The sequence below is a fragment of the Cyprinus carpio genome, chromosome B7 (assembly GCF_018340385.1).
Source record: "Cyprinus carpio isolate SPL01 chromosome B7, ASM1834038v1, whole genome shotgun sequence".
NCBI classification, from domain to species: Eukaryota; Metazoa; Chordata; class Actinopteri; order Cypriniformes; family Cyprinidae; genus Cyprinus; species Cyprinus carpio.
The window spans coordinates 13,084,284-13,099,529 of record NC_056603.1 but is presented as its reverse complement, the minus strand read 5'-3'; the positions used below and the strand labels follow the sequence as shown (position 1 = coordinate 13,099,529).

The window sequence follows — 15,246 nt, the reverse complement described above, 5'->3', positions numbered from 1 at the left end:
AATAATGTGTTTTTGTATTTTTCATACATCAAACATGAAGGCGAAAACAGAGAAGCAAGTGTGAAAAAAGCTGTGATATTCAATGGTTGTCATGGGCTCTGGGTTTCCTTTAGTACTGTATTGTGCGTGCATGTGAGAAGTATCAAGGGTTTCACAAGCATGTGCACATTTCCCCTGCTGATGCAGATCAGAAAAGCCCATGCAGTCTTAAGCTAAGTCAAGCCGGATACTTGACTGTTGTTCATACTAGGATTAATCATTTGAACAAACTCCTAATTCTAAGTGTTAAAGTTTGACAATTAACTTACTGTACACTGTTAGCTTCAAACTGATGCTGTACCTCAAATCATGCAACTCACATTTATATTTATGCATTTGGAAGATGCATTTTATCAGTTCAAGCATTCCCTGGTAACTTAACCCATGACTTTGCCATCACAATATTTACTTTTAAATTGAAATATTTTAACTTTAATCCAAAAGAATTTAAGTTACACATTCCATCAGTTCAAATTGATCATATTATCACTTAAACCCATGATTTTGGCAATGCCAGTGGGATGATCTATTGTTTGAGCTTCAGCAACTTGTTGTAAAATGTGTTATAGATATAGATGTATCACATGGATGCTTGTTTACAATAAAGCACCAACCTGGCAACCACCCACAGCTTACAAGCAACTCTATGTGAAATACAGTGTAAAAAAGAATATATATAAAAAAAGAAAGCACCTGTGGTTGCACCAACCAAAATAATGTTTGTATACCAAATCCCTAACATCTGTTTTTTACCTTTATAATATTTTGACGGCCACCTTAAACACACATGGTAAAGAGATGACACTAAACTAATGCAATAAACATTCATTTAACAACATAAGATGTAACATAAACCCCTAATGTACATAAATGATAAAAACTATTATTTCATTAAAAAACATATGCAAAGTGTGCCACAAAGGGAATTCTGGGAATGTTGCTTTATAGTTTCCACTGTAAATTCTAAGACGACTTCTTGTTTTTCAATTCAAATACATTAAACTTACAAAATTACATGATATGTACCATTAGATCCATTATAGTTTACAGAAACGTACTGTTAACCAATTTACAGTTTTTAATCATAGGAGTTTTACAGTCCTTTACCGTAAAAAAAGAAAAAGTATAACAGTGTCTGCTAATAGACTACTTACTGGCCATGTTTACTGTAGATAAATTCAGGTGTCAATTCACCTTTTAGTGCCGAATCCTGTTCTCCGCACAGACACTTCAATAATTTACACTTCAATAAAGTGACAACTGTATTTTACAACTGAATATACTGGTGCTCATGAAAAATGCAAGGAATAACAACCTCATTTATTGAAATTCTACACGGTGTGTACGGAGCCGAACTAAACAGCTAGTCGTTAATGACATATTTAAATATATATCAGCGTTGTAGTGCAAGAAATCACAAGGAGCGATGCAGGCCCGTAGGAGGTCCAAACCTCTACATTTTTCATGTTCAAAAATAACATTTGTTCTCTGAATTAATAATTTTCTGTTTAAAACTCCTCATATGAATGTCTGCATGTATAATTCAGTTAAGACAGTTTGCAAGAATCATGTTAGCGTCCGTGGTATGAGCATGATCACTGCAAGTCTTGAGAGAGCTGTGTGTAAGTGAGGGCACAGCCTCCGTGTTGCCAGATCCAGCTATTATAATCTTTTTTGGATTTGTCTTTTCCACTTAATTTGGCACTTTAGAAAGTTAATATAGTGGGAAGTTGCAGTTTTGGGTCAGCGATATTTTTATCTTATCTTATTTAATAAGATTCTGTTCTGTACACACACAAAACTATAATTTAGTGGATTTAAATGCCGTTTCACTCCTGAAAATTCACAGTGTGTACGTGGCCACTTACAAAACTGCTTCAATATTGTATTTCAATCCTCATTTTTTACAGTTTTACATAAGCAGCAAATTACATTTAATTATTTTCAGAAAAAAGAAGATATCTTAGAAAGCTGCATAATCTTACAATGCTGCCTGCTCATTTCAATCCCAAGTCAGCATGATACGCCCACCCAGCTATTATGCTCAAGTATATCTGTACAGGACTGAGAAATGTTGTTCTGATGATGGCACAAAAAGCCCGTTTGGTGCCAAACCACCATAGCTGCTTCCAAAACACAACATATGCTGGTCTTTCAGCAGGTGAACTGCTTGCACAATGCACCCACGTCCCTTAAAGTGCTTATAATGTGAATTTTCAGTCAAAAATGAGAGTATAAAGTGTGCAAATGATCAAACTCACCCCATCCGGTCCCCCTCCACTGTTATTCTCGCAGGAAAGCTGGATTAGCTCACGTGCCCTCTGGTCCTCTGCTTGTGTATAGGCCTCTTGGATGTTCTTCAGAGTAGGAGAATGACTCAAGGAAACGTTGCCAACCGCCGACTGCTTGGCTCCCATCTCTGTAACGCCTGCGAACGGGGCATAGCCACCACAAACAAACAAAACACTCAGCACGATAGAAGGAACCTCATGCTAAAGCGAAGATGACGCGATGGGAAATGAGCTCCAGATACAGGAGGCGAGGGAGCAGCCGGGAATCAGGTCAGCCTCATAAAGAATTCACATGCCTTTCCCCCCAGACTGGTGCGTAAGTATTTGCGTAGCTGCGCTTTTCCACGTTCACCTTTGATGTAAAGAGCACCTACTCAGGGGCAATGATAGTAATACTCACACACGCATGCATGCAGTAAGATGAACGGCTGCAGATCCAAAAATGTCTAAAAGCAAATGCACACAATCTGGACACAAAACACACAAACTAAAAAAGGAACGTATGCTGGTAATGTAGTTTGCATTAAATATTTTTTGGGAAGCTGACATGCTCTGTGGTGTGGCATGAAAAAACAATCTAAAACTATTTTAAGAGGCATTTTGGTGATTCTTTTGTAATTATTATGCATGCTGTTTTGTAACTTTGTGCTATTTAACAAACTAAATGTAATATTTGTACTTTTAAAAATGTTTTTTTTTCAATGCAAGACCATTTAAAATTACATGCAAAAGGCTTATTAAAACTACTAAAAAACTGAAAAAAATGGTTTTGTCACATTTTTAAGTTCATAAAATAAGGTTAAGTCACATTTATTACTTTAATAATTAAATGAAAAAATAATAATAAAAATTACTACACCTATCTTGCAATAAATAAATAAATAAATACTATACCACTATACTACTACCACTAATAATAATAATAAAATAATAATAAATTAAAAAATATATAATAGATAAGCAACCACGTCCACTAAAGTTAATCTAAAAATACAGCTCAATATGAGTAAAACGACAGGTATAATTGAACTAGATAGATAAATAGATTATTTTGTATTATTTACTATTATATTATTTATTAATATTTTTAATTAGCTTTGTGTTTTCTGTTTTCATTTGAATTTTAGTTAAAGTTTTAGTAATTTAATTTATTAGGTTTGTTTCAATTAAGCTTTACTTTCCTTTTTTTCTCTCTATTTCAATTTGTACTTATTTTATTTCAGTTAGTTGCCAGGGCAACATTTCAAATAGTCATTTACGTTTTGAAAGTTTTCATCTAAAAATTGCATTTTATTTTAGCTTTATTTCGATTAACGAAAACGATAGTCAATAGAAAACAATTTCAATGTTAAGTTCAGAAAGAACAACGGAAAGAACGACAGATAGACAGAATGACAGAAATAACTACAGAATGACAGACAGGCAGATACATAACATTATATGACTTCAGAAGCTTAATATAGCGCATGAGGCTTTACGGTGGTTTTATGGTGTTATTTTGTCAGAATTCAAATGACATGAGGGCGAATAAATGTTCATTTTAGGGGAAACTTCATTAGTCTTTATTAGTTATATTTAAAGAGCACATTATGAGTTGCCATTACTCATATGGCTGGACTGCGTTGAGCGGGAGTGTTATGATACCAATCCAAGAGGGCAGAGAAGGTCAAATCAATCACTCCCTCCTATTATTCACATTACTCCATCTAGCCCTTTAACATTTATCTGGCAAATGTGGTCATCGGCAGACACTGCTCCATTAACAGCAGCACTGCTCCGATGTAAAGGAGCCGGAGCTGCGGGTAAGAGGTATGGCTGTGCGCTTTAATAGAAGAAGCTCATATGAATAATTGAGAACGTTTTTTCTGATGAGCGGCTGGAGAAAGCCTGAGGGAGGGTAACCATTAGAAGACATCGAGCCTGCATCAATACAGGTTCAGCTCAGGTCCAGCCAAGACCAAATCAACCTGGAGGGAAAAACAAAGCCAAGACAATAGCTCTGCTCTGAATAACAAGCTGAAAACATACACAGATTTAATACGGCAATCACCAAAGTAACTCAAGTCACTTCAGATAACTTGCAACTAAAAAATAACTTGTGTCGCTGTCAGTTTCAACGCTCCTTAAAGGGAGAGTTCACACAAAAATGAAAATTCTGTCATAATTTAACCATTTAAACAGTTGCTGGTAGCCATTGATGTATTATGGAACTCTATGGAAGTCAATGGCTACCGGCAACTGTTTAATTACCAGCATCCAAATGTCTTCTTTTGTGTTCAAGAGAAGAAAGAAACTCCTGTAAGTTTGGGACAACTAGAGGGTGAGTAGAATTTTGTGAGAGTTTTCATTTAAGGCATATATTGTAACTTCAAATTTAATACTGAAATACTTTTCATTAAATACTGAAAAGTATATATTAAAACAGCAGCTACATTCTTAAATTAAATACAGCCTATTTTAATTTTGTGTGTTGTGTATTTTTTGGAGTTACCATGTCATTAAAGGTTAGTTTAGGGTCAGAAAGCTCTCGGACTAAATCTAAAATATCTTAAACTGTGTTCCGAAGATGAATGGAGGTCTTACGGGTTTGGAACGACATGAGGGTGAGTCATTAATGACATAATTTTAATTTTTGGGTGAACTAACCCTTTAACTCAGTAACATTAGCTTTTAATTTATTTTAAAGGAAAACTCCATCCCAAAATGAAAATTTTGTCATTAATCACTTACCCCCATGTCGTTCCAAACTTGTAAAAGCTCAGTTCGTTTTCAGAACACAATTTAAGATATTTGTCAACGGTCTCCTCTGCGTCTGTCCATATCACCGTATGCTGCGTATGCTCTTCTGTATCATCCGCACCACAAGGAAGCGCTGTTTTATTTCAAATCAAAGCTAAATACACGTAGAAACAGTGCATCCTTGTGGCCCGGCTGATACAGAAGAGCATACGCAGCATACGGGGATATAGAGAGACACAGAGGAGACTGTTGACAAAGGAATTGTTGAATAAAGTCGTTATTTTTGTTTTCTTCGCTTACAAGAAGTGTTCCCGTCGCTTCATATAACCAGATTGCACATCTGATGGCAGATTGAGTATTCTGATGATGACTTTAATACCTTTTGGACTTCGACACTGTGACTTACTTGGCAGTCTATGGGACAGTCTCAAGCCTCCCGGTTTTCATCCAAAATATCTTAAATTGGGTTCCGAAGATTAACGGAGATTTACGGGTTTGGAACGACATGGGGGTAAGTGATTAATGACAAAATTGTCATTTTGGGATGGAGTATCCCTTTAGGTTTTAGTAAAAAAAAAAATTTTTTTATTTTATATTTCTATTCATCTTAAAATTTGTAATAATTTTTTGTACTTCAACTAAAGGCAACCTTTTTATTTTGTTTTAGCTTAAAGTTTTTCATCTTCTGTTATATTTACTGTTTTGCTTTATTTGGAGTTTCTCTGGATGTTATGGGCTTTCAACTGACTTCCTCAGATCAACAAACCATAACAGCTTTACCAAACACATCTAAAACTGTGCTGCTTTCATTTATTCACATAAAACTTTCAGTGCTGGACAGATTCCAGGTCATACACAAAGAAACGCTGTTATCATTTTCCTAATTATTATTATCATTTTGTTTCTTACAAACATCACTTCATAAGACATTAATTGATGTCCTGGAGTGGTGTGGATTACTTGTGGATTATTTGTGGATTATTGTGATGTTTTTATCAGCTGATTGGACTCATTCTGACGGCACCCATTCACTGCAGAGCATCCATTGGTGAGCAAGTGATGAAATGCTACATTTCTTCAAATCTGATGAAACAATTCTACATCTTGTATAGCTTGAAGAAGAGTACAAATTTTCTTTTTTGGGTGAACAATTCCTTTAATGTGATTCAGTTTGAACTCTCAGTTTCAATAAATCAATTTAAAATTGTAATGATTTTATACACAAATATATGTTAAATGTAATCAAAGCCTGAAAAATATCAAGATGTAATTTAAGCTATATCGCTCAACTCTAAATGTGACAGCAAACCTCTTACATTTCATCCCATTAACATATAAATGAAATTAGTTATCTGCTGATTAGATCAGTCATCTAACTTTCACTTTTTCCTTTTTTCTCCAGTGTAAAAAATATCTTATTTAATCACCTTTAAGCCCCTTAAAATATAGAAATTGACACTGAAATCTTGCTGAGTTTAAGACAGCTAACTTCTAAGAAAAGCACAAGTGATCAATACCATTCATCAGACAACGTGAGTGACGCCAACAAATGAAGTCCGAGGATGCTCAGAGAGACTAAAAAAACAAAAAATGAATGACTTTCTGGTTAAAACACAATCTCTCTTATAAGTGCAGAGAATTCAATCACTGTCAGTAAAAGGTTCGCCAATACGATCACTTTTCCGATTTCTACTCTGAACACGGACCCGAAAACGCTGAAAAAACAAGATGTTCCCAATGCAAACGTACCTTATCATTCTGGATCTATCCAGCGATCATCTCATTACTGTGCGTCAGAAGTACAGACTCGATGTATGTCCAGCACCTGTGAGCATTAGCCTGACTCTGTGCCTATAGAGCGGACTGACTCCCGTCTCCTCCCTGCCTGTTGTCCTTAATGGCAAGGTTATCTTACACTGCAAACACATTAAAGAGTGAAACCCAACCCTCCCCGGCCGGCTGCTGTGTCTCTGTCCCTCCCTAAAGGACCTCAGATTACGTTTGCAGCTACAGCTCAAACCGCGCTAAGCCAGATTAGCAAGCTAGCCTCCTTCTGCAGCGTGTGTTTCTGTCACACGAGACCAGACGACACATTCAATCTCACACACACACACAGACGTGACAGGACTCAGACATGAGCCTCACACCGACGGATGCGCGCAAACTCATGGTTGCTAATGGCAACCGTGTTGCTGATGCTGAGCCGGCGGGAAAAAGGAAACCCAACACCTACGACATGAGGTTTCACCTCTGGGGGGATATTGACTGTTTTTTGCGGGATGCTTGCTTCATCGGTTTTCTGGAAAACTGCAAACCAGTGCAGCCTAGAAACTCCTTATATATGACCTCTATAGGGATGGTCGTAGATTAATATAGTTGTTTGGACCAAATCTAATTTTTTTGTTGTGGTTATGAATTGATCAACAACAATTATCATCAAATTTTGATTCAGAAGTTGAGACACTCTTGACTGAATTTGATTAAAGAATTTAGTGTTGTAGGCAGTTTTTTGTCTATAACTTAAATTAATTTGATTTATATATTGCAAGAAAATTATATACACAGACCATATTCTTTAGTATGAATTTACTATATTCAACATGCAGAAATATTAAAATAAAATATAAATTAAAATAAATAAATGCCTCTTTAATCAATCAATGAATCAATAAATTCGTTTATTTAGCTGAATAGAAAGTTTCTTACCATTATATAGGAGCTATAACAGGATATATATATGGGAGTAGTTTGGAGACCTACTCATTCTTTATTAACAAACAACTTTACAAACAAACAAATAAACAAATGCCTCTATATATTTATTAATTCATTCAATCAATCAAAAAAACAAATTTATTTTTAAAATGTTTTGTTTTATAAATATCAATAAATGTATTTATTTATAAAGATTTATTAATAATTTATTAATATATTATGTTTCTTACCACCGACATACAGGTGTCAAATATTTGGAGATAATGTATATTCATTCGTCATTATTTATTATTGCTATTTTCAGCATTCAACATAAAAATAGAAAAATAAAAATAAAAATAAATAAATACCTCTCTCTCTCTCTCTATATATATAAATAAATAAAACACGCATCATATCACAAAAAAAATTAAATTAATTTATCGCACCTACAAATTAAACAAATATATGTTATGATAAAACATGATAAGCAAATCTAAAATACATCGGTCTACAAAAATATTTTCAAACATTTTAGCAGAACTATTTAGAAGAAAGTGTTTTTAAGACCAAGAGTAACTAATTCAGTCAAGTGTGTCCAAACTTCTGATTGCTGATGCATATTTAGAGGCAGTTTTTGGCAAATTTAAAATTTAATATTAGTAGCTACTAGTCAACAACAAATGAGATCGAGCACAATCAACTATATGAATCTGTAGTCATGCCTATATTAATCAGCAGCCAAATCTGAATAAAGGTGGAGAGATGAACGCACAAATGATGCTAGTATACAGGCCAACCTCACATTCAAACTTGAGTATATGTGAGAGGAAGTGACGTTCACTGCTTTAAACGCCTTTCTGAAGACCGGCTGAGTTTCACTTCATATTTCTATAAATGCTGTGCAGACTGTCAAGTTCCTCGAACCATAACTGCACCACAGATGGTGTCTCAGGTTTCAGAGGGGTGAAAAGAACAACCAAAACCAAACAAATATTTTAATATATACAATGCTTCTTGGGCTGCGTTTACACTTGGCATTAACATGCGATCACTGTGATCCGCTCAAGAAGATCAGATCATCAGTCAATCAGAACACTGCGCATTTACACTTGGCAACATCAACTGAATTTTCTATCTGAATAAACGATCGGATCGGTCTTTCCCGCGCAATATTTAAATAAGTCTGCAGAGAATGGCCTGGTGCAAAGTCAACCTGAAGTGGTGGGTTTTCTTTTGAAAAGCATGGGACATTTTACAAATCAAAGATAAGCATAGGAGTCTCACTAGTCTCCACACGGGTGCTCTCCGTCTTTTTTTCCTGACAGTTCGCGAGAAAGGGGGCGGCATTTTGTGTGACGTCGACCTGCGAATGCAGACACGATGGCTGGATTGCGTTTACATTACACTGAGATTCGATCACAATGCATCCTCGACTACTCTGGACCAGGCAATGCTGATCGGATAACATTCTGATCAGAAGTGCATTTACACTTGTCTTTTCAATGTGTATGTGTTGACAACATCCGGATACAGGTCGCATGTTAATGCCAAGTGTAAACGCAGCCTTACATGCTACACCAAGCCCATGTTATATCATTCTCAGTACCACAATACACACACTCTAACATGACACAGTAAAGCTGCTGAACTGGTGTTTCTCTCAGAGGAAAATATTAACCTTCGTAGTGGTATGATTATGCAAAATGACTGATTCAACAATCTGCACCACATGCCATTTGTAAAGCAATGAGGAAGTTTCACTGCCGATGAGAAAAATGTCACTGTTTTTAGGGTTATTTAGAGGATCTGCTGTCAATCTGTTTTGAGAAGTCCAACATTTTTTTTTGGTAATTTTTGCAAGTAGATTACTGCCAGATAAGGTCCGAAATGAACACTGAATAAAGTGTCATTTGTGACAAATATAAATAGGTTTGCATGGTGTACCATTACTGGAAAAATACTGGTATATACCATATTTCAAACGATACAATATCCAGCGTTTCTGCAGATTTTATGAAGTTAATTTAAGGAATAAACTGAAGAAAATAAAATACATCAATGAGGTGTACAAAAATAGCAACATGGAAATAATTATTAAAATGGATTAAAACGAGAATAATTATCTTGCAGAACGGCTCTGAAAAATCAACTTTATTCAACGGGTAAACAAGTTTTTGCAGTGCATTCAGAATTGAATGCCACGACTTCATGAATTTAAGACTTTCTGCTCCGCTTTAAGACCTTTTCAGGCCTTAATTTGTGGAAAAGTGAAATATCATGATTTTGCTCGTTTCATTACTTGAGTGGCTGCTCTGAAGTACACTGTTATGCAGCAATGTATAGATAAAACAGATAAAACTCACTAATTGTGATGAGGATATAAGATAGTATTGTGAATATTTATATAATGCTGATGTTCCAGTTAGTATTTGTTTCTAATAACGTGTTATTGCAGCGTTAGGCATTGCAGCCAATCACAGACATTTCTGTAGAGTACATTAAAATAATGACAAATCAAATCAGAATCCACTCAATAGTGCTGAAAAAGTTCACCCAAAGCACATTCGTGAATCCCTTCATTAATTACAAACAAAACAATGTAAATAAGAGATTGATTGTGCAGAGTTGTCAGCTGCATTGATCATAACGGAAGTTTTCTCTCAGCCAGAGCTTCAGTGATTACAATGGGTGCGCTCTTTGTTCACTCTCTGTATATAATATACATTTGTCACACTGTTAACTACACATTGCAAAGTTTCTGGATTGACAGCCTTATTTAAATGGTGGATTGAATCTGAAACTGCTATGATTGACAGTGATAAGCATAGTAACAGATGGGGCAGAACAACTGATACTGTATGTCAAAACAGATCTGTGCATTAAATGCAAACTGTATAGTTTGCATTTAAAGTGTAAATGAAAACGAATAAATCTAACACTTGTTCTATGTAATGTGTTGCGTTTTACAGGTAGACTGCACTTTATGTGTAATGCAATAATAGTTAAACAATTTTATATATATATATATAATATAAAATAAAACTTTTTAATTCAGTTATCTTTTGAGGCTGCTTATTTGTCACCTATGGTATTGATTTAGTATTAATACCGTAGTATTAGATTCTGGTATTATACCGAAGCCTCAATTATGGCATCAAGTCATCCCTACAGCTAAAAAATTAAACTATAATAATAATAATAATAATAATAATAATAATAATACAACAATAACAAATCTTGATACATATTTTAATATGCGTTTTTATTCATTTTTAATGCCTCAAAATAAAAAAATAATAATTCTTAATAATTTTAAATATTTAATAGTTATTTGTTAATAATAATTTATTGATACTAATAATAATATTTATTTATCTATTTAATACAATTATTAATATTGATCTATTTACAATTATTTATTAAATATTTTAATTATGGCTGTCCGTTTAAAGTGTTAATTTAGATATATATATATAAAAAAAAGTGTTTGCTTTCCTACATTATAAAACTTTTAGTTTTATACATGGGGGAAACCTATTAAGGATAAACAAATATCGTCACATTAAAAATAACTTTTAAATTCGGTAATACTTAAAGCTTTGAAGTGCTGGGAAAAGTTGTGTGAATCATTTAAAATCACTCGAAAACATTAGAGCATTTCTGCCACAAGTTGTTCCTGTAGTTTTACAGTTAAATCCATTCCTGGTTTCCACATCAGTGCCGTTTATTCTGATATCAGCTTTAACAGAATTCTGCGCCGAATTTGAATGCTTCTCACAAGATTTCACAGAGATGTTATTGATTCTGTGGGGAATTCGACTGCTTTCTTCACTGTATCTCCCAGCGCTGTGTATAACGGTGTTGTGTGATCGAGATCAGCCCGCGGCTGCGGCTTGAGCAGATAAACGTCTGCGCTGCGTAGCCCAAACTAGTAGTGCGGATTCGTTCCGCTGTCGGTTTGTTTATCCAATGTAGCTCTTGTAAATCGGTCACGATGAGAACGCAAGGCTGTTCATTCCATTCTTGGAACTAAGAAACAACCTTTCTTTGACTGAATGCGCATTGCGATGACGTCACAGGGCGCTTCTAAGGCCAAATTCTGTGGAAAATTTGTGGCAATTCCGAAAATTTGTGGCAATTCCGAAAATTTGCGATCTTTTGCGAAAATTGCGAAGTGTGCTTGATTTTGCGATAAATTCAGGGATCGCAAAATCGCACTGATGTGGACTGCCGAATATTACAAGTTTAAATATGTTTTTATATAACAGTTTAGTAAATAAGAAGCTGATATTGTGTTACATTTTAAACACAATATTAAGGGTTTTGCTCAGTTTTGCAGAGAATATTACCTTTAAAGCCACAGCAGAACTGCTGTGTGTCTCTGAGCAACACAGCGGTGTTTAGTTTCTGAATGAATCCGCGTTTTAAACAATCAGGTGAATCAATGACTCAAAGGCCCATTCCATTTACTTCATTCCTGAATGAATCAGCCGTTTGAATCGAATAGAATGAATGAATGAATGACTCAAAGACATTTACCGCCACCTGCCGGCAGATTTAGTTTCTTATTTAGAGTATTATTTCATTAATGAATAAATAAATAAATAAATAATACAAATAAAAACATTAAAGGGACAGTTCACCCAGAAAATGTAAATTCTGTCATCATTTACTGACCCTCATGTAGTTTCAAACCTTTCTTTTGTGGAACATAAAAGAAGGTATTCTGAAGACTGTTGGAAAAAAGCTGTTTTGGTTACCAATGACTTTCACTGTATGAACAAACAATACTGAGATGTTTCTCAAATTAACTTCTTTTATGTTCTGTAGTTTATGTTAAGCCGTTGTAACCTAAATGTTTGTGTAAAAATTTTATGTCGAATCAAATAAAATATTTCTCTCTAAAGCTACGATTTGTAATGTCTGCTTGATACTTTCTCATTTAACACAAAAAACTGCTTTAAATAATCTTGTTTGTATTTTCACAGTCAAATTTATTTTGCGATTAGTTAGATTAATAAATAAATACTTTTTTTCTGATTAGTTTGAGATTATTTTTGGACCCTGCTGGATATGTAAAGGTTTCTTACCAGCTTGCTCCTCCATGCTGCTGGCCCTGCTGCCCGGATCCGCAGTCTCTTTGACGTACCAGTACGACGACATATTTCAGGCTCAAAGCTGCCGTGGCATTCACAAAACGTCTTCATGGACCGAAGATACATAAAATGCCCCTTCAGGAACAGATTGCATGACCTCCATCCATTAGTTTGTCTTCAAAACAAAATTCAGAGACACTTTAAACTTCTAGACAAGTAAAACGTAACCAGACAGACAACACTATGTAGAATGCAACAGAATATAGACCATTTTGAAAATATTAATTGCATTGCTTCATGAAAGAATTACACTGATAGCATTAAGGTATATCATAAACCATGTCACACACTTGCTGCTTTTGACATTAAAGTCAAAATGAAATGAAAATTGACCCTTTTTAATACACATTCCTGGTCTTTATTACTAGTACAGGTCGTTAAAAGTCTTTCTGATCACCTAAATTTTTAAACGCATTCTTCCAACAGTCCAAACCTGCATTCTCGTGATGAATATCCATTCTCCCTCATAAACAGATCCAGTTATGAAGCAAAGCAGATTGATAACAATGTATAATTTCAATATAACATTTGATTTGAATATGAAAATCCAGCAAGGAAGCGACACAACAGGCATCTGAGACTTTCTTATGCAGTTCCTAGAACATAACGCCGCTGCCAATCTTTTTATAGAAGTCCAGTGTAAAGGAAGTCTTATCATTTTTCGCTTTCGATTGTAAAAGCTAGACGTTAACCAATCCATGAACCAGCTGTCCAGTTGACTAATTCTTCTAGATGTCTACAACCCATCATAAAAAGCAGAGGCGGCATCAAATCCCTTTTCCAGAGAGGAAGTGTTGTGCCAGCTAAAGACATTGACTCATTTTTCCTTGGCTTGAGGTCATCGGTCATTTGGTTACAAACAAAACAAGCTTTCTTTTAGGAGTTACAGTAGGCTACATTGAATTTTAACGAGTGCTGGTACGACCAGACACATTTGGACTCTTATTTTGCAATTAAATGTTTTAAAAGAATGTACATGTCTCATGAAATATCAAGCAGAACCATAGTAAACATTCGATACTAGATCAAAGTACCATGGTATTGTCAAATGGTACCAGTACTTACATACTCCAAATATTAAAGTTCACAACTCTGTTTAGTCATGTAGAAGACACCGGGGCTAGTTGTCACATATACTACTCCAGTGATTATTTTCCACTTTGTGCTTATTTTTAAACTTTCAGCTTCTGCATAGAAACAAACTTCAAAGACACAACTACAAAAACATTAAATTATAAAACATTTGGCCCACTGGACACACAATAGCCCAAAAACAGGTCATGCTGTCACGGGGTAAGTTGTCACAATTTACACCTTAATGAGTTTTTCAGCAAACCTTAAGCATTAAAACAGTCACAAAAACAAAATTCATGAACAGCATGAACAATTCAACATGCAAAACCACATCCATGGAATTTTGACTCCACACCTCAGGGTTACTGAGATTTATGGCAACTTCCCCGTGTGTGACAACTCGCCCCAGGAGCCCAGTTTGCTGAATGAACGTCAATGTTTACAATGTTTCACCTGCACTGCAAACGCTACACGACGCGCTAAAGTCTACAAACATGCTGCATGAGCTCAAAACGAGTTGTGTCGCAATTAGTGAGGTCGAGGTGAGTTTGTGGAGTCTGCTCAACATCACAAGATAGTTTAGTGTACTTACCACATGCTGAATACATGATATGTCGTGTAAACCGCGGACTAAATCGTGGCCCCTCTGATGCTTTTAGTTTGGATGAGTTTGGCGGACGCTCGCGGATCGCACCACATATTTCTACTTCCTGATCTGAGGGACACACTCTTTCCTGAGGAGCCCAGAGCCAGTCAGTCTGTGGCTCATGGGCGCGCACGCGCTGCTTTAACCTGCCGGGGATTTTTTATTTATTTATTTTTATAGCTTACCTTAAAGTTGTAAAAAACCTTTTATTACTTCTCTCTTGCTCAAAACAAAAAAAAAAAATACTTCATAATATATGCTGCTGAAAAAAAAAAAAAAATCAAATTAGCCTACTGTTTTCTTTTGTGTTCAAGAAAATAAGGAAATTAATTAATTTCAACAACTTGAGTAAATGATTATTTTTTTTTCTTCTTTTTTTGTTTGTTTGAACTATCACTTTAAGCCATTTTTTTCTCGTAGGCTATATGTACATCCACAGAAACCTGTTTACATGATTATGTAACATGATTACATGATTATTAGTGAAATATGATTTGCCGGTTTATTTCACCTTGACGTCCTCACAGGCATGTTCCAGCATGTTCCACTGTATGTGTGCAGGCATGTACCCTCAGAAGCAGAAACAAACATTAATCTACAGGTG

General features: G+C 35.2%; 1 protein-coding gene across 1 annotated transcript in view; it reads right to left on the bottom strand.

Annotated features, from left to right (window-relative positions):
• lrrk1 (leucine-rich repeat kinase 1) overlaps positions 1 to 14,762 on the bottom strand; it is a 96,958-nt gene extending 82,196 nt beyond the window's left edge. The window contains exons 1-3 of the mRNA XM_042727316.1: positions 14,589 to 14,762; positions 12,857 to 13,037; positions 2,301 to 2,467 (exon numbers count right to left, since the gene is read on the bottom strand). Coding sequence (XP_042583250.1) covers positions 2,301 to 2,467; positions 12,857 to 12,929 — 240 coding nt within the window. The 5' untranslated portion in view covers positions 12,930 to 13,037; positions 14,589 to 14,762. The remainder of the gene's footprint in view (positions 1 to 2,300; positions 2,468 to 12,856; positions 13,038 to 14,588) is intronic.
• Positions 14,763 to 15,246: the final 484 nt, after the last annotated feature.